General features: G+C 43.9%; 10 protein-coding genes across 10 annotated transcripts; 5 read left to right on the top strand and 5 right to left on the bottom strand.

Annotated features, from left to right (window-relative positions):
• Positions 1 to 163: 163 nt before the first annotated feature.
• Positions 164 to 463, bottom strand: CYBJADRAFT_173169 (uncharacterized protein; the record flags this gene model as incomplete). The annotated part of the gene is made up of 1 exon (XM_020216433.1): positions 164 to 463. One exon carries the CDS (start codon positions 461 to 463, stop codon positions 164 to 166), a length of 300 nt encoding a protein of 99 aa, XP_020070808.1.
• Positions 464 to 1,002: 539 nt separating this feature from the next.
• On the top strand, positions 1,003 to 2,613 carry CYBJADRAFT_173168 (DEAD/DEAH box helicase; the record flags this gene model as incomplete). Its single annotated transcript, XM_020216432.1, has 1 exon — positions 1,003 to 2,613. The coding sequence occupies one exon, from the start codon at positions 1,003 to 1,005 to the stop codon at positions 2,611 to 2,613; it is 1,611 nt and encodes a 536-aa protein (XP_020070807.1).
• A 1,175-nt stretch (positions 2,614 to 3,788) lies between these two features.
• CYBJADRAFT_162563 (phosphoribosylamine--glycine ligase) lies at positions 3,789 to 6,152 on the top strand (the record flags this gene model as incomplete). Its single annotated transcript, XM_020213699.1, has 1 exon — positions 3,789 to 6,152. One exon carries the CDS (start codon positions 3,789 to 3,791, stop codon positions 6,150 to 6,152), a length of 2,364 nt encoding a protein of 787 aa, XP_020070806.1.
• Positions 6,153 to 6,235: 83 nt separating this feature from the next.
• CYBJADRAFT_127410 (mitochondrial carrier) lies at positions 6,236 to 7,243 on the bottom strand (the record flags this gene model as incomplete). Its single annotated transcript, XM_020212689.1, has 2 exons — positions 6,236 to 6,753; positions 6,853 to 7,243. Coding segments are annotated over 2 exons (909 nt in total), but the record flags the coding sequence as incomplete, so codon positions are not given.
• A 388-nt stretch (positions 7,244 to 7,631) lies between these two features.
• On the top strand, positions 7,632 to 8,972 carry VRG4 (GDP-mannose transporter). Its single transcript, XM_020215069.1, has one exon. The coding sequence runs from the start codon at positions 7,904 to 7,906 to the stop codon at positions 8,861 to 8,863; it is 960 nt and encodes a 319-aa protein (XP_020070804.1). The 5' UTR covers positions 7,632 to 7,903; the 3' UTR covers positions 8,864 to 8,972.
• Positions 8,973 to 9,214: 242 nt separating this feature from the next.
• CYBJADRAFT_167772 (glutathione S-transferase family protein) lies at positions 9,215 to 10,134 on the top strand. The gene has a single exon (XM_020215068.1). It carries the CDS (start codon positions 9,387 to 9,389, stop codon positions 10,071 to 10,073), a length of 687 nt encoding a protein of 228 aa, XP_020070803.1. The 5' UTR covers positions 9,215 to 9,386; the 3' UTR covers positions 10,074 to 10,134.
• A 128-nt stretch (positions 10,135 to 10,262) lies between these two features.
• CYBJADRAFT_167771 (glutathione S-transferase family protein) lies at positions 10,263 to 11,382 on the top strand. Its single transcript, XM_020215067.1, has one exon. The coding sequence runs from the start codon at positions 10,424 to 10,426 to the stop codon at positions 11,102 to 11,104; it is 681 nt and encodes a 226-aa protein (XP_020070802.1). The 5' UTR covers positions 10,263 to 10,423; the 3' UTR covers positions 11,105 to 11,382.
• Positions 11,176 to 12,042, bottom strand: CYBJADRAFT_173162 (SDR family oxidoreductase; the record flags this gene model as incomplete). The annotated part of the gene is made up of 1 exon (XM_020216431.1): positions 11,176 to 12,042. One exon carries the CDS (start codon positions 12,040 to 12,042, stop codon positions 11,176 to 11,178), a length of 867 nt encoding a protein of 288 aa, XP_020070801.1.
• An 845-nt stretch (positions 12,043 to 12,887) lies between these two features.
• CYBJADRAFT_162557 (ARM repeat-containing protein) lies at positions 12,888 to 16,274 on the bottom strand (the record flags this gene model as incomplete). The annotated part of the gene is made up of 1 exon (XM_020213698.1): positions 12,888 to 16,274. One exon carries the CDS (start codon positions 16,272 to 16,274, stop codon positions 12,888 to 12,890), a length of 3,387 nt encoding a protein of 1,128 aa, XP_020070800.1.
• Positions 16,275 to 16,499: 225 nt separating this feature from the next.
• RBP95 (RNA-binding ribosome assembly factor RBP95) lies at positions 16,500 to 17,444 on the bottom strand (the record flags this gene model as incomplete). Its single annotated transcript, XM_020216430.1, has 1 exon — positions 16,500 to 17,444. The coding sequence occupies one exon, from the start codon at positions 17,442 to 17,444 to the stop codon at positions 16,500 to 16,502; it is 945 nt and encodes a 314-aa protein (XP_020070799.1).
• Between the last annotated feature and the right edge of the window lie 445 nt (positions 17,445 to 17,889).

Here is a 17,889-nt window from a genome sequence, read left to right as displayed (position 1 = left end):
ATGGTCTACTGAAGAAGTATGAACGGGAGAAAAGTGGTCCTTTGTTAAGACACCTAGCAAAGAAACTAAGATAGCACACCATATTCTTGAACACTCCCTTAATAATAGCATTGTCATTTTATAGCACTTACCGTTATGTACAGAACAAACACCGTAGACCTGTTCATTCAAGCACTTCACTCTTCGTTCCCCAAAGTATTCCCTCAGTCCCTCTCACCACACCAAACCCCAGTAACCCAACGCCGAATCCCTTAACAGCATTTCTCCACCATATCGGGTTCTTCTTTAGATTCTCCTCAACGCTAATTTTATCATTCTCAAACACCCTTCCGCTGGCAAACCAATAACCAGCAGCAAGCGCAAAGCAGGTGGACATTATTTGACAAGGAACACAGTCCTTTGTTTCCTCTGGCGTGAGGTCCCTGGAAGGAGGAGGATTGAACACGTTCACAATGTTAGACATTGTGTATACTGTTCCTGAATTAGACTGCTTGTACTCAAGGCTACTTCGTTTAAATTAAGAAGAGGGAAAGAGAGAAAGAGCAGCAGAGCGAGCGAGCGATGAGATGATTAGGAATTTTTCACCAATGCACACATCATTTTCCTTCCACTTCCGAAAGGGGAACTCAACAAAGAATACGGCATTCGAAGCACTGCATTTACCAAATCGGGTAATCAAGCCAACCAGTTCACCGGGCAATTTTTCTTCGTCCCCCCAAAGAACGGGCAAAAAACGGCTCCAAGGGTGAACATTTTCAACTAATAAACAAACAGCTCTTACAAGGGAAACTACACCATTACAGAACTTTTTTTTTCATCTTATTGAGCTCATATCGTCTTGTCTCATCTTAGTTTCTTGTTACAATTAATCACTGTATAATTCGAGCTTGTTGATTTACACAGAATTAGAGAACGTTACACAAATTTGACACGATACATTGGAAAGAAGGACAAGTTCTACACACCCACACACACACACACAAATATATATAATTCAACAATATGTCTGACGACTGGAAGAAGAACTTACACATCCCTGAGAGGGACACAAGACCTCAGACTGAGGATGTGACCAAGACCAAGGGTAACTCGTTTGAAGACTTCTACCTCAGTAGGAAACTACTCATGGGGATCTTTGAAGCTGGTTTCGAGAAACCAAGTCCCATCCAGGAGGAGTCCATACCTGTGGCATTGGCCGGCCGTGATATCCTTGCAAGAGCTAAGAACGGTACCGGTAAGACTGCTTCGTTTATTATTCCAACGTTGGAGAAAGTCAAACCAAAAGTGGAAAAGATCCAGGCGTTGCTGTTACTCCCTACGAGAGAATTGGCGTTGCAAACGTCGCAGGTTGTTAGAACATTGGGTAAACATTTGGATATCCAATGTATGGTGACAACAGGTGGTACCTCTCTCAGAGACGATATTGTTAGATTGCAAGAGCCTGTCCACATCCTTGTTGGTACACCAGGTCGTGTCTTGGACTTGGCCAGCAGACAGATTGCTGACCTCTCAAGCTGTTCCATCTTTGTCATGGATGAGGCGGACAAGATGCTTTCTCAGGAGTTCCAGAGAGTAATCAACCAAATTCTTGCATTCTTGCCAGAGAAGCACCAGTCTATGTTGTTCTCTGCTACTTTCCCACTCACAATCCAGAGCTTTATTGCTCAAAATTTGAAAAATCCATACGAAATTAACTTGATGGATGAATTGACCTTAAGGGGTATCACCAATTACTATGCGTATTTGGAGGAGAACCAGAAGTTGCACTGTTTGAACACTTTGTTTAGCAGATTGCAAATCAACCAAGCTATCATTTTCTGTAACTCTGCAAAGAGAGTTGAACTGTTGGCTAAAAAGGTTACAGAATTGGGATTCTCTTGTTACTATTCGCATGCGAGAATGCCACAGGACGCTAGAAACAAAGTGTTCCACGATTTCAGACAGGGCAAAGTTAGAATCCTCGTTTGTTCCGATTTGTTAACAAGAGGTATTGATATTCAGGCTGTCAATGTTGTCATCAACTTTGATTTCCCAAAGACTGCAGAGACTTATTTACACAGAATTGGTAGATCCGGTAGATATGGACATTTGGGTCTAGCCATCGATTTCATCACTTGGAATGACCGTGAGAACTTGTTCAGAGTGGAGAAAGAGCTTGGAATTGAAATTCCAAAGATTCCAAACCAAATTGACGAATCCTTATACGTTGCACAGAATGCAAAAGCTGTGCCAAAGCCATTCCCAATTCAAGAAATGCCAAAGGCAAACACTGAGGGATTCGGTTATAAAGGTCAACCTGGAGAGGTTGCTCAGACGCAAGCAGGTCAACAAGTTAACCATACTCAACCACAACTTTCGAGTGCTTCACCTTCCAATGGCTCTGCTACTCCATCTCAAGTACCAGCTCAGCCAGTACCACAACAGTTTGTACAACAGCAACAACAGCAACAGGGCTACCCACCTCAAGGATACCCTCAGCAATATCCAGCTCCGGGCTTCATTCCGCAAGGATATCCACCACAGGGCTACCCTCAAGGCTACCCACAACAGATGTATAACCCTCAGGTCTTCCCTCAAGGTTACCCACAACAAAAGCAACCTGCTTCGCAATGAAGATCTGTATTTTTGGGTTACAATATCGATACAACACATTCATTGAAACATACTGAGAAGAACATTAAACTAGGTATTTTGAAACCTTTTGTTAAGGAATAAATACATACAGAAAGAGAAAAGAAAGAGGAGTTGATGATGATTGTTTTTTGGGGGAATGTGAATATGAATTTTGGAGTTTTGCTTTTTTTGGCAGTTTCTCATCTTTGTTGTTTTCCATTGTTAATTGGTTTTGCAAGGAAGTTGTCATATTGAGGAACAATGTGCCTTTCACCATGATTTCACGCTTGATGCACGACGCTTTTGCTTTGTTGGTTTCCACTTTCGTTCGTTTTGATTTTGAAGTTGCCAAGTTTTGAATTTTGTTATTTGTGATTTTGTCTGTCCTTTGTTTTGTTTCGTTTTGGTTTCCTATTGATTTTCCATTGATCTTTTTTTTTATATACTTGACCTATCTTGCAAAGATGTTGGTTCTTGTCCTTGTTCATTGAGCTGCTGTATACCCTCTACCGAATCTTCAAGACAGTTCTCAGCTCAGTATCCAACTGAGTAATGAGACTATTGAGCATTCAACAGAGGGGACAGCCGGACCAACCATAACCAATGCTTTGTGCCATAGGACTGGGTTTTCAATCGGGTTTCTCCTAGAACTGGAGGTTTTTTTTTCTGTTCAACCAAGTTACTACATGGAGATGTTCGAACACATGGTAATCATGCCAATGTGCAAAGCACCATCATCTGTTCGCCTATATCCATATATCTTGTCCCAATTTCTTGTGTTGTTCTTCCCTTTTTTTTTTATCCCAGAAGCTCACGGTCGTGATGTACAAGCTCAGTACACATATCCATTCTTTTTATACAGCATACACTCTGTAGTTTGATGGAAGTGGCCTAACATCATAAGCTGTAGGCTGACTTGTACGGTGAAGATGGCCGCGACCGAGTCAGAAAACCAGCCTGTGTGGTCCCGAGTGAAAATTGTCTGCCAAATTGGCCGAGAGGCGGCAGCAAGAGAAACACCCGGACATTACGTAAAAATTTCACGGTGGGTCGGTTTCCACGATGAGATGATGTCCCTCACAGTTGAAGATCTATCTTCTGGAAGAGAGAGAGAGAGGTCTTCACACTTTCAAGGTCTCTTAATTTGATCCCAGTTCTGTTATTAAAACTATATAATGTCGCTTAACCTTCTCGTTGTTGGTAACGGTGGTCGTGAGCACGCGCTTGTTTGGAAGCTGGCTCAGTCCCCATCTGTGGAACACATCTATGTGGCCCCAGGTAACGGCGGTACAGACTCCCTTCCAAACGTCACCAACGTTGCTATTGGCTCATCTGCTGCTGATTTTGAGAAGCTTGCTGCCTTTGCACAGGAGAAGAAGATTGATTTGGTTGTTCCAGGCCCGGAGCAGCCGTTGGTTGATGGTATCTCCACAGTTTTCAAGAAGATTGGTATTCCAGTGTTTGGTCCTTCTGCTAAGGCTGCCATGATGGAAGGCTCGAAGGCCCTGTCCAAGGACTTTATGGCTAAGCACAACATTCCAACTGCTGCTTTCAAGAACTTTACCGATTTTGAAGCGGCAAAGGCCTATGTGCAAAGCGTGTCCCACAACGTTGTGATCAAGGCATCTGGTATCGCTGCTGGTAAAGGTGTTCTCATTCCAACAACAAAGGAAGAAGCCATCGATGCGTTGAAACAAGTGATGATTGTCAAGGAATTCGGCTCCGCTGGTGATGAAGTGGTTGTTGAAGAGTTCTTGGAAGGTGATGAGATCTCGATCCTCACGTTGTCCGATGGTTACTCCTACTACAACCTGCCAGCTGCTCAGGATCACAAGAGAATTGGTAATGGTGATACAGGTCTTAACACCGGTGGTATGGGTACATATGCCCCAGCTCCTGTTGCTACGCCATCTCTTTTGCAACAGATTGACGATTCTATCATTAAGCCATCTATTGATGGTATGAGACGCGATGGTTTCCCATTTGTCGGAGTCTTGTTCACGGGAATCATCATAACAGCTACAGGCCCAAAGGTCTTGGAGTACAATGTCAGATTTGGAGACCCAGAAACACAATCTGTTCTCCCACTTTTGACCGATGATACGGACTTGGCCCAAGTGTTCCTCGCAGCTGCTGAAGGTAGATTAGATTCCGTTGAAATCAAGACTAAACCAAACACTTTCGCTACAACAGTTGTGATTGCTGCTGGTGGTTATCCTGAAGAGTACAAGAAGGGTGATGAGATCACCATCGATTCCGATATCCAAGCTCTTGTATTCCACGCGGGTACCAAGAAGGAAAACGGTGTTGTGTACACCAATGGTGGCCGTGTCATTGCTGCTACTGCCACAGCTGGTTCTCTTGAAGATGCAGTCAAGAAGGCTTATGAAGGTGTTGAAAAGATCCACTTCAACAACAAGTACAACAGAACTGATATTGCTCACAGGGCCTTCAGAGATGCTGCTAAGACTGAGGGTTTGACATATGCCACTGCTGGTGTCTCTGTTGACAATGGTAACTTGCTTGTTGAAAATATCAAGGCTATGGTTAAGTCTACCAAGAGACCAGGTGCTGATTCTGATATTGGTGGTTTCGGTGGTATTTTCGACTTGAGTGCTGCTGGATACAAGACTGACGAGACTTTACTCGTTGCTGCTACTGATGGTGTCGGTACTAAGTTGAGAATTGCACAAATTTTGAACATCCATGACACCGTTGGTATCGATCTTGTTGCCATGAACGTCAATGATTTGGTTGTCCAAGGTGCAGAGCCATTGTTGTTTGTTGATTACTTTGCCATTGGAAAGTTGGATATCAACATCGCTGCAAACTTCGTGAAGGGTGTTGCTGATGGTTGTAAGCTTGCTGGCTGTGCCCTTGTCGGAGGTGAAACCTCTGAGATGCCAGGTATGTATGAGCCAGGTCACTATGACACTAACGGTACTGCTGTTGGTGCAGTTAACAGAAACAAGGTCCTTCCTCTTGTTGACCAAATGGCTGTTGGTGATGTTCTTCTCGGTTTGAAGTCCGATGGTGTTCATTCCAACGGTTTCTCCCTTGTCCGCAAGATCATTGAGACTTATGGATTCTCATACACAGATGTTGCACCATGGAAGCCAGAATCTACAATTGGAAAGGAGTTGCTGGTACCAACCAGAATCTACGTCAAGCAATTGCTCAGACCAATTCAAAAGGACTTGATCTTGGGTCTTGCACACATCACTGGTGGTGGTCTTTTGGAGAACATTCCAAGAGCTCTTCCAAAGAACTTGTCTGCTAAGGTTGACCTGAAAAGCTTTGAAGTTCCAGAGATTTTCAAATGGTTTGGTGAAACTGCAAATGTTCCAGTACATGACATGCTGAAGACTTTCAACTTGGGTATCGGTATGGTTGTTATCTTGAAGAAAGAGAATGTTGCAGAAGTTACTAAACTTCTTGAAGAAGCTGGTGAAACCGTGTATGAAATTGGTGAACTTGTTGCAAGAGGTGATGACATTGGCACAATCATTGAGAACTCTGAAAGCCTTTATGCAAACTAAACAACTAGTTTTATAATAAGTAACGATATCGTTTTGTTTTAGACAACCCGTTTAGAATATATATACATGTACAAACTGTTAACCTAATCAGCCTGGAATGGTTTTTCCTTGAGTGCTCTTGTTATCTGGTTCTCAACGTGCTGGTAAACTGTGAATGCAACACCTCCAGATGTACCAACCTTCAAGAGACGAGGGAACCAACCAGCCCAGAATGCCTTCACACCTTCTTCAACAAAGATTCGGTATGCACAGTTTAAAGAATTCTTGTATAGGTAAAACGTCTCTCTACTCTGCATTCTTGTTTTGATGACATCGATAGGTTGAGTCACTGCGACCACAACAACAGAACTTGTAACACCAATGGTGAATGTAAGGTATGTGTTCATCTCACCACTGTGGCCGAAAAGAGACCTTAACCAAGTATACGTACCAAATCTCACTGCACTGTTGGTGCACTGTCTCAAGAGGGTTGGTACGGTACCTTGTACGAATCCTCGAAACCCTCTGGTCTGATAAATCTCCTGAGTTGCCTGTAAGAAGTTTGCAGGAGGGTTTTTATCCCATTTACGTTTGGCAACCACCATTGGGTGGTTCGATAAGTCTGATGCCAAAGACTTGTGGAACGTTTTCTTTGACTTTGTCGCAGTTTCAGTGGAGCCCTGAAGGTTGGAATCAAGTGCACTCTTTTCACCTCTATCACGTGCGCTTGTTATCAGAGCGCTTTCAATCATGGTGGTTTTGATGTTTTCGAATGGAATAATCCATAGCGATTCGACAAAGCCTGTCATCGCACCAGCAATGACCAATCTTGGAGCGCTTGTCTTGCCCGTATCCGACGCCATGAACTTAGAGGCCCAGTTGAACACCATAAACCTGGAGCCTGACTTCAACGCGTTGCCCACGTTCAGAGCGCCACATCCTGCAAAGTAGTGTTTAAACTGATGATGTAGCTCGAGTGAAGGGAGTACTCCCTTGGAGTTTGGGATCCTACGGGTCAGCTGCGACACTGTCTTCGCAAATTCAAAGGGGTACGTGAGTGTGGTTTGTACCAGCGAGGCACTCACACCCGCGATGACAGCCGTCACCAAGTTTGGCTAATGATGGATGTCAGTTAAGGGCCGGTCGTACACAGTACGAAAACATTGTGGTTACTCACTTCAACTTGTAAATCACGGTTCAAACGTGGGTTGGTGTAGGCATGGCGACTACTTCCTGAGCTCGGCGCAAGATCTTCTCCCATTGTACACGCAGACGAGGTTGAGGCTCCGTTTGCTTTCTGGGATAGCGACGTAGCCACTGTTAATCACATCACAGAGAGCAAAACCGACACCGATGAGTTTCGATGTTCTTTGCTCCCTCGAGGGATGATCACGTGACCCACGAGATGAAAAAAAAAGGCATTCCGATTTTTAGTCCCTCTAGTGTCTTCTTTTCAAGTCCCATACACTTCGTAGTCCCAATCTGAAAGACTTTTGTTTCGGCCACGCACATGATCAAAAAGATACACAAACATTTTCGAAGGGGGGGGGGGGCTGTCGAGCTTAAATTTCACAGGCGGCTTTGGGCCTGCCCGCGTGTTCACACAGAACAGCGGAAAGCAGAAGGGAAAAACCCAGCTGGACGCGTTTTCTCTCTCTAAAAGTTTTTCCCTCGCTACCTAAAAAGGCCAACACGATCTCTATCGACAACGAGGATTAAATCTCCAGAACTGCTATCTCTGTTGACATCCGAATAGAAAGCACGGAATTACCATGTCGACTCTTCCACAAGCTCTTGAGCCCCATGGGACTTTGGCAGCATTGGCCAACAGCGGTCCTTTGTCCATCTTCTCGTACTGTATGTCGTCGATCCTGATGACCGTGACAAACAAGTACGTGCTTAATGGGTTCTCCTTCAACATGAACTTTGTTCTTTTGCTCGTGCAGTCATTGGTGTGTGTGGCTGCGATTGCCATTCTCAAGTTGTTTGGCGTCATCACGTACAGACCACTGAACAAGACCGATGCTAAGAACTGGGCTCCTATCTCTGTTTTGCTCGTTGCCATGATCTACACGGGCTCCAAGGCCCTCCAGTTCTTGTCCATCCCGGTGTACACCGTGTTCAAGAACTTGACCATCATCTTGATTGCATACGGTGAGGTGCTGTTCTTTGGTGGTAGCGTCACCCCAATGACCTTGGGTTCCTTCTTCTTGATGGTGTTGTCCTCTATCGTTGCCTGTCTCGGTGACCAAAAGGCTGCTCCTGATGCTGGTGTTTTCAGTGCTGGTTACTTCTGGATGTTTACCAACTGCTTTGCCTCTGCCTCCTTTGTCTTGTACATGAGAAAGAGAATCAAATTGACCAACTTCAAGGACTTCGACACCATGTACTACAACAACGTGTTGTCAATTCCGATCCTCCTGTTGTCGTCTTTCCTCGTTGAGGACTGGTCCCAGGCCAACTTGGAGGAGAACTTTTCCAAATCCTCCTTCATCACAATGGTCATTTCCGGGTTATCAGCAGTTGGTATCTCCTACTGCTCCGGCTGGTGTGTTAGAGTCACATCTTCAACAACCTATTCCATGGTTGGTGCTTTGAACAAGTTACCAATCGCACTATCCGGGTTGATCTTCTTCGATGCTCCAAGAAACTTCTACTCGGTCTCCTCCATCTTCTTGGGCTTCTTTGCTGGTTTGGTTTACGCCGTCGCTAAGCAACAGCAGAAGAAGTAGAGCAGGAAACGCTAGACCTTTTGTCTCTCTTCTCCACCTGGAGTCGTTGAATAGATAACATATATAACAGACATAAAGAACACGGTCAACTGATAGAAGATTACTCCGTTTTCGTTGTTTGGTTTCTTCTGTATGCCTGTAGATGTCACACTGATGTGTACCATTGGTGTTCAGTGCAGCACACAACAGCTCAACAGCTCAACAGCTCAACAGCCAACGGTAACGGCCTAGAGTTCCATGATACGCGGCCTCATCGCACCGGAGCCCAACATCGCCCAGTAGCGTGCTGTAGGTGCCCCATCATGTAGAAGATGCAATCTCGAAACCTTTGTTGGGTACACGTTGCTTCATCAACACGTTTAGCACCGATCCCAGGCGGAACAGAAGGCACCTGCTTTTTCCTTCTGGGGGAGGCTTTCCAGGCGAGGCTTTCCAGGCGGGAGGAACTGTTGGTATCTTCTCTCTGGTATTACACCTATACAATACGAATAAAACTACATTATCACAGTGAGACAACGATCCAATGGCTTTGGAAGAGATTGAAGGAGACCCCCACAGCACTCAGTTGCAACCGCCATACTTGAAGGTGTACACTGGCCCAACTCCAAACGGGTTCAAGATCACCACGCTGCTGAAGCTACTCAACGTTGAATTCCAGCGTAGGGAGATGGACATGGGCAAAGGTGAGCACAAGCAGCCTTGGTACTTGAAGATTCACCCCGATGGCAGGGTTCCTGCCATATCCGACGTTGATGTTGATGGTAACAGAACGGTTCTGTTTGAAAGCGCCATCATCTTGGAGTACCTTGCTGACAAGTACGACACTGAGCGTAAATACTCGTACGATAAGTCATCACCACTGTACTGGAAGCAGATGGAATGGTTGGTTTATGGCTCTGCCAACAACGACCCTGTCCAAGGTGCGGCTTTCTTCCATATCCTCGTGTTAAAGACGGATCCACCAGGCGGTAAAGACGCCTACGTCCAGCAAACCAATAGAATCCTCAAGGTTTACAACGATAGACTCGTTGAGAACAACGGATGGTTTGTCGGCGACCACCTGAACATCGCAGACATCGGAATCATCGCCTTCCTCAAGGTGTCTGTTGAAAGCCTGGGTATCAAACTTGATGCCTTCCCAGCAGTGGCTGACTGGATGAAGAGAGTCACCGACATCTCAGGCGTTGGTGAGAGTATCAGTGGTGCTTGATCCGTGTCTTATACAGCTCGCTCTCTCTATATATATTATACATTATTGGCACTTCCGAAGCGAATATTACACTGGTAGTCCTTGAAATTGCGTTATACAGTGCCCTCTGTGCGTGTACCCAAATATGCACTAATTAGTAATCCCCTGGCGTTGCCCCTTTTGGTGATGTTAGCTTCGTTTGGAGGGGGTGGCCGCTGACGGGGAAAGAGCTATACGCTGGTGAACTGATATTACGAATCAAGGTTGAGTGGTATTGCTGTACTATAAAAGGAACAGACAATCCCTTTTTTTTACCTCTCTTGCTCCGTCTTTCCCCTTCAACACTAAAGTACTGCACAGATTAGACCATAATGACATTGATTGACGAGGGCGACCCAGACTATCCAAAGCTTGAGGCTCCGTACCTCAAGTTGTACTCGCTAGGAACACCAAACGGACAAAAGATCACCGTGTACTTGGAGCTGTTGGGGCTGAAATATCACTACCGTCATGTTGATATTCTGAAAGGCACTCAAAAGGAGCCTTGGTTCTTGGAATTGAATCCAAATGGTCGTATTCCGGTGCTATCTGATGTTGATGCAGAGGGACACCGCACTACACTGTTTGAGACAGGTGCTATCTTGCAATACCTTGGTGAGAAGTACGATAAGGAGAGAAAGTACTACTACGACTTGTCATCTCCGTACTACTGGGACCAGGTTACGTGGTTGACGTTCCAAGTTGCGTCCCACGCTCCTTATCAAGGCCAGGCTTCGCATTTCCTCAAGTTTGCCAAAGAGGATGTTCCATACGGCAAGAAGAGATATAAAGAGGAGACAGAAAGGGTGTTTGGTGTTTATGAGTTGAGACTGAAGGCAAACAACGGCTGGCTAGTTGGAGACCATCTCAACATTGTCGACATTGCTGCATACCCTTGGATCAGAAAGTACGATTTTGTTGAGATAGACATCACCAAGTTCCCAGAATTGGAGAAGTGGCTAGCCAAAATCGATGCTATTGAGGGCATTGAGAAGGGATTAAACAAGGCTTAATGGCTGATACAGTGTATATGGATAAATTAACACATTATTGATTAAGAAAAGAATTAACGCGAAGCGTGACTCTAAACAGAGCAGTAGCCACCGTCAACCCTGATGTCGGAGCCTGTGGTGTAAGTGGATGCATCTGAGGCCAGGTACAGGTAGGCTCCAACAAGCTCCTGCGGTAAACCTTCTCTTCCCATTGGGATCAAACTCCACCACTTGGCTCTAACCTCGGTTGGCAAGACATCTGATAGGCCAGAATCGATATAGCCTGGGGAAACAGTGTTGACACGGGCAAAGCCGGCCCACTCAACAGCTAATGACTTTCCCATGTGGATGCATCCTGCTTTGGCAACGTTATAAGCTGTTTGATAGTTTGGAACATTGACGATATGACCAGACATTGATGCTGTGATGATGAAGGAGCCACGCTGCTTCTCCTTAAAGATGCGACCAACAGCCTTCGCACAGTAGTAAACCGCATTCAGATCAACATCCATCAAACGTCTCCACTTGTCTGGACCATCCGCATTCTTCTCCTCGTTCAGAATAGCGCCATCGACCCAGATGATTCCCGCATTTGCAACAAAGACGTCAATGGTACCAAAATCCTTCTCAATCAGATTCACACACTCCTCCACAGCCTCATTGGAGCTAACATCGACAAAATAGGCTGCGGATTTCACGCCATTCTCTGCACTCAGTCTCTTTGCACTCTCAGTGGCCAGCTCTATTTGATAATCAATGATCGCAACTTCGGCACCGGCTTGAGCATAGCACTCAGCAACGGCAAACCCAATTCCACGGGCACCACCAGTGACGACAGCAACCTTCCCTTTCAGTGAGAAGTTGTCCCAGATGGATTTTGCAAGCTTTGGAGCTGGCCAAGGGAGGGCTTGTTTGAAGTCGTCAGAGATGTATGATCTGAAAACCGAGTCGTTTGTCATTAAAGTCGAGAGCGGAGTTGTGGCTGCGAAGGATGATGAAGAGCGAACAGTTTGAAATCGAAACAAGTCTGAACGAATATTCCACTCTATTTATATTCACTCTGGGTTTTTCCTTCAAGACGTTTTTCACCCCCCCCCCGGACGCTTTACATCCAATTATTCAGCGTATTTGTGGAAATCGCATCCTATATGTCTCATGCATAGATGACCAGCCAAGACTTGTCTGAGCATAAAGGTACATAACAATATTCCGGGGACACGTAAACAGACGCATGTCACCGAAAATTGTTCCGGTTGACGCCACAAACTTCGCAACCATCGAGGAAGAAAGAAGGGAAAGGGACGATGGGGCTCGATAGGGAAATGCGTTGTATTCACCCAGTTCCAGGTGTCCTCCTACTTTGAATTGGATGACATTTATTCCAGAGTCTATTTTTAACCCATTCTCGTCCATTTGTAGAGGTAATTTACAACTTAGAGTTTGCTATTGAGAATATGAATCACACCTCCAATCTTAGTGTTCCAAGTGAGGCTTTTTCCGCAGGAGTTAGGCTTGGTTTCTTTTCGTCTTTCTTCTCATTATAGTGTGCTTCTTGTTCCCCTTGTTCATTATATAAACACTCAGTTCAAACCAACTGGAGGCATCTCGTTTCTTTTGAACATTATGCATGTATGTTGACTAAACATCTAAAGACCGGTCTTAGACCAATCGATCGCGGTTAAATGAGTTGAGAACTACCGCAGAGAGGGCTATAAACACATCGTTCATAGGGTATATTTTTGGAAAATATGCACAAGTGCATTTATCAGATGGGGAAAAACTTTTCATAGATGAGTTATGATCATCATTTGAGATAGTCCTCTTGGAAAATCTCATTACGCAACGAAATTAAGGTAGCCTTTGTTTCTTGTTCCTCCTTGGAGTCCTTCTGTTGGTCTTCTTTCTTCTTGATGGAGTTCAACAACTTGTCAATACCAGCACTTAGTTTGGCCCTGGTTTCTGGACTTAAAATGACATCATCAAATGCCAACAATTTGATAATGATAAGGGAACTGATTGAAATGATATCTGCCTTTAACCCATAGTTCACAACATTTGTCAAAACCTCATTAAAATCAACATTCTTCAAAAGATTATGGTTTAAAGTCAGTTTGTACAATATTTCGAATGCATTCTTGCGCACCTCTAACGCTTTATCAATCTTGTGTTTGAACGGACCAATTTGGATACTCTCCTCGTATTGCTTTTTAGCCCCAAGTTCGTTGTAGACATAAGGTAAAACAACAACCAAATGTGGAATGAGAATGGTAAATTGATTGTTCAGCGCAGTCATAAGGGTAACAATGGAAACTTGCTTAACTTCAAGATCTTCATTCTCAATCTGCGCAAAAACTTGGAGAAGCAAGGGATCAACAAGATCTGCAGTGAAAATGTTATCGTACGCCAGTATGAACTTAATAGCAGCAATCACTGTGAAAAGTATCACACAGTTGTCAGTCTTTAAGAACTCAGACGCCTGTTGATAGAAGAAACCTGTATCGCTGTTGTTCACCAATATAAGACCGACATCCTGTGATGCAATACGTGTCAATGCTTCATCAATAACTTCTTCTTGTTTCAAAATGTCAAATAAGGTATTCCAAATGGTTAAGTAGGTCTCGAATGGCAACGACTTATTGATTTTCAATACTTGTTTGATCGTAATCAACAAAAGGCAACGGTCCTGATTGGCGGTAATTCTTTCAAGGAACTCGGGTAGGTAAGACTCTGGATTGGTTGAAATCAGTCTACCAAGAGACTCTGCAGCATAGAATTTTGTTTCATCCTCGGAGAAGAAGCTCTGTAATTGCTTAATGGACGTTGTCAAGGGCATCACTTGTCCAATATAACCCAATAGTCTTATGTTGAATGAAGAGTTTATGTGTTGAGCAAGTTCACTCTCCTTAGCCTCAACATAGTCCCTTAAATTCTCGTTAATAACAATATTGGCTAAAATCTTGATGTTCTTTGGATTGTCGCTATGTTGCTCTAACGTAGGGATCAAATCGGATCCAATCTTGCTTGACACCTCTAATAATGCTGTTTCATCAACCTCATCGATAGATGCAGCTTGAAGGAAGATTGTCTGAAGCTTTTGCTTGTCATAGTTCAAATGAGACAATATACGCAACACCTGGGACTGATAAACATCATTTTCGAAAACTTTCAGTAATGAATCACCAATAGACGAGTCAATGTCAGTATACTGTGAGATCTCAACCAAGGATTCAATAGTGTGTGATAGGAATACTGGGTTGGAAATGAACTCAGTATAAGTTTGAACAATGGATGGAACAGCAGGTACGTTGATTGCAGGTCCATAAATTTCGGCAAGTTGTGTGATGGCATCAATAGTACTGATCGCAATAGGGTCATACTTCAAAGTGGCAGCAAGTAATTCCAGGAGCTCCTCAATTTTTTGTGGTGGCAATGTTTTCAAACTTCCTAATGTTTGAATTGCATTGTTTCTCACAACACTGTCATTTTTGGCATTGGCAGCAATCTCAAAAATGGAATTCGTTAGTGTTTCGTTGTAGGTAAGATTCAATAAATCAACTGCTGTATCCATGGAGTTGGTCACTGTAATGTGGTTCTTGTTACTTAACCCACTATTAACCAATTCCACAATATATTGAAACTCGGATCCAAAGAACCCGATGTCGTTATTCTGAAGCATTGCTGAATAGAATTTGAGTAAATCTAAATTGATACCAAAATTGTGCTTCCTGACACAGGCAAGTAGTGGTTTCAAATCATCTGCCAATTCGTTAAAGTTTTGGAAGAAGTTTAGTAAGTAGTTATACTTGGTTGAACCATTGTTCTTAACAGCATCCAATTCTGTGATAAACTTATCCACAATTTCAGATCTATGCTCTTGCAAAACAGCTAGCGGATCTTCATCTTTGTCAGACATCAGAGCATCAGAGTTTGTTCTCTTACGCCCAGAACGTTTAGTGTATAGTTTGAGAGAGGTCTGAACTATGGTGTCTAAAGTGGCAATCTTTTCAAATGACACGGCATCAGAGGAATCAGCAACAGTGCTCAACAAGCATTCAAAGATGCCAGAAGAGTAAACGTCCTGAAGAGCTTCTGGTGAGATTTTGATCAGCGTGGTGATGATTCTTGCAGATTGTTTACGGAGTTTCCATGAATTATCATCGTTCGCGTCAACTTCATCATAATCCTCATCTGAGAATTCAGGATCAGAAAAATCATATTCATCCTCATCCATATCGTTACTGTATGGATCATACACTAAGAATCTCTTGCAAATAGTCAGAATCTTATCTCTTGACTCTGTCAGGGAACCTCGTTCCAATAGAAGTACATCTACCAAGTTTAAGGCCTCATACCTAACATCGTCGATCTTGATCTGATCATCATCCAAATCCGTTTGATCGAGATACAATTTATCAAAAACTTCTTGGAGAAATCCTGTAAAGTGTTGTTCAAATAATGGAAAGTTCTCTTTTACCAACGAGATATAAGTTAGCAACTTCAACACGATACTCTCGTATGAAGTTACATTTGTTGCGTGAATCTTCTGTAGCAAGTTTTCTGCGTCTGAAACTTCGAGATAGGTGCTCAAATGACCCAAAGCAGCAATCGCCTTCTTTGCTACAATGGTTTCGCCTTTAAAGATTGTTGAAATCAAAACCTCGTACAAGCGTACTAGGTTCTCGTGTGAAATGGTGTTACCCAAATTCTGTAACAAAACTGTAAGGATCTCCATGGTGTCCAAAGAATGGATCACTGTATTCTCAAACACTTGTGGCAGCAGCAAGTCAGACATTAGAGCGCCTGTGGTCTTGTATTTCAAGTTGATATTTTTTAGAACTTCACAGATTGCCATAGTTTGAATAGAGGTGGTAATGGAGCTCTTGTTCGTCGTTGGTTCCCTCAGTCTATCAATGACCTTGACCACTTCCTGGTCCTCCAGCACACCAACCAGTGGTGAGAAGCAGTGCAGAGATTGATTCTGCACATCGGTATTGACATCGTTCAATGCCTCTAAAAGAATCGTAGTCACCTGGTCAGAGTAATGGTTCACCTTGTTAAGGATGAGCTGATGCTCAACCAGCAACTTGTTAAGATCGTTGAGCGCCATAAATCTGAGATCCGGATCCACGTCACGGAATTTGTTAAGCACCTCATTGAGCTTCTGCTCAGCACTTTTGAAGTCTGTTGACATATCGTGGTAAGCGCCTTGTCAACAAGCGAGATATGTTTACTATCAAGTGGCGGCTTTTAAACGGGTTTGGTGATTGTTTTTTTTTTGTAGGTGTGGGTTTATCGAAGGAGGGCGCGGTATTGTACAAGAAAGCTGATGGTTGCTGGTTACTAAGCTGGATTATAATGATGAGAGTAATCTATTACGTTTTGGTTCTATCGACTGCTTTTCGTGTCCTTGTTGTATTCACTGCTTCTTTGACTTCTTTGACTTCTTAGACTTCTTGTCCTTCTTTGGTTTTTCTTCCTCCTTCGTTCCGTTAACCTCTACGGTTTGCTCATTATCATTTTGAGAAACGTAATCTGAAACCTCTACAGATTCCAAGATAAGATTACTGGTGTCATTTGCTTTGGACGGCTCCTTTGTCAATGTCTGTGGCTCTTCCTCGACACTTTCAGGTTGTTCCTTGTTTATGGTCTCTTCATCTTTTTCCTTAGCAGCTTCTGAAGTTCCATCTTGAATCTCTTCCACCTTGTTCTCATCATCAATACCCTTCAGTTCAGGTGCTTCGCCTGTCATAGCCTTCAGTATTTTCTGTGCTCTCATTGCATAGTCAGCATCAACACTTGTGAGCTCATCATGTAGATCCTTCTTCTTCGGTTTGGATCTTTTACCATCCTCTTTCTCCACAACCTTGGCATCCTCTGTTTCGTCAGGTTTCGGCTTTGAGAGCTCCTCATCTTGTAGTTTATTCCACGATTCGCAAACTTCACCTAGTATACGAGCCATTCTGTCTTTACCGCCACCTTGTAAGCCAGCGAAATAATTTACGAGGTACTCTTCGTACTCTGGCTCGATCACCTTCACATGCTTCAAGACCCAATTCTGCTTCTGCTTAGAGAACTTCCAATTCTCCCTGTCAGTGGTGTACGTTTTCAAATACACAAGTTGATCCTTCTCCGGAGGCGGTGGTCTCTCGCCCTTAGGCAGCTTTTGTCTTTTAGGGGCCTTCTTTTCGCCTTGGCTTTCTTCAGACTCCGCGCCTCTTGCCCGTTTGTTGTTGATCTTCTTCTGTTGCTTCTTCGTGAGCTTACCAGTATCCAGATGCGTTGTCAGGGCAAGAGGGTCGTGTTCAAGCTCCTCTTTCACTTTCAGTCCAATACGTTTCCAGGCAGGGATGTGTTCGCTCATCGTTCCAGACTCGAGTGGTGAAAACTATGGCAACCTCTACTTCCTTTCCAAACACACAGCGTGCTTTGTAGTGTGTGCCTAAGAGCTGAATTTTTTTTTCCTTCCATGCTGCGCTGCGATGAGCTCTGCCCGCCCGCAGCCTCGGAGGCTAGCGACGTATAAAAAAGGCCTGTGAAAATTTTATCCTCCTCCTTAACGACCCTTCTTTCTCTTCTTCACATTCAAAAACTTCAAGCAGCTGTCTCTGTTCCTTTGCTGTGTTCTACCACGGGACATTCCCATTCCCCGTGGAGAACCGAACTGGAGTCTAGCAGCATGCGAGATCAATATTACACGGTTTGAGTCTGATACGCTTGAGCAGCCATTTTTTGGCTTCTCCTGGTGTGTATCCAGATATAGAAGTTCGTATACATTTCCCATAGCGATTGTAAAATGATTCTGCAAT

This window comes from Cyberlindnera jadinii (genome assembly GCF_001661405.1).
Source record: "Cyberlindnera jadinii NRRL Y-1542 unplaced genomic scaffold CYBJAscaffold_6, whole genome shotgun sequence".
In the NCBI taxonomy this organism is placed as follows: domain Eukaryota; kingdom Fungi; phylum Ascomycota; class Saccharomycetes; order Phaffomycetales; family Wickerhamomycetaceae; genus Williopsis; species Williopsis jadinii.
Note: the sequence above shows the minus strand (reverse complement) of the source record. Positions and strands in the feature narration are given on the sequence as shown.

Bases quoted from the DNA above. Each gene is read 5' to 3' on its own strand.
- VRG4 (XM_020215069.1), top strand. From the start codon at position 7,904: ATGTCGACTCTTCCACAAGCTCTTGAGCCCCATGGGACTTTGGCAGCA.
- CYBJADRAFT_167771 (XM_020215067.1), top strand. From the start codon at position 10,424: ATGACATTGATTGACGAGGGCGACCCAGACTATCCAAAGCTTGAGGCT.
- CYBJADRAFT_167772 (XM_020215068.1), top strand. From the start codon at position 9,387: ATGGCTTTGGAAGAGATTGAAGGAGACCCCCACAGCACTCAGTTGCAA.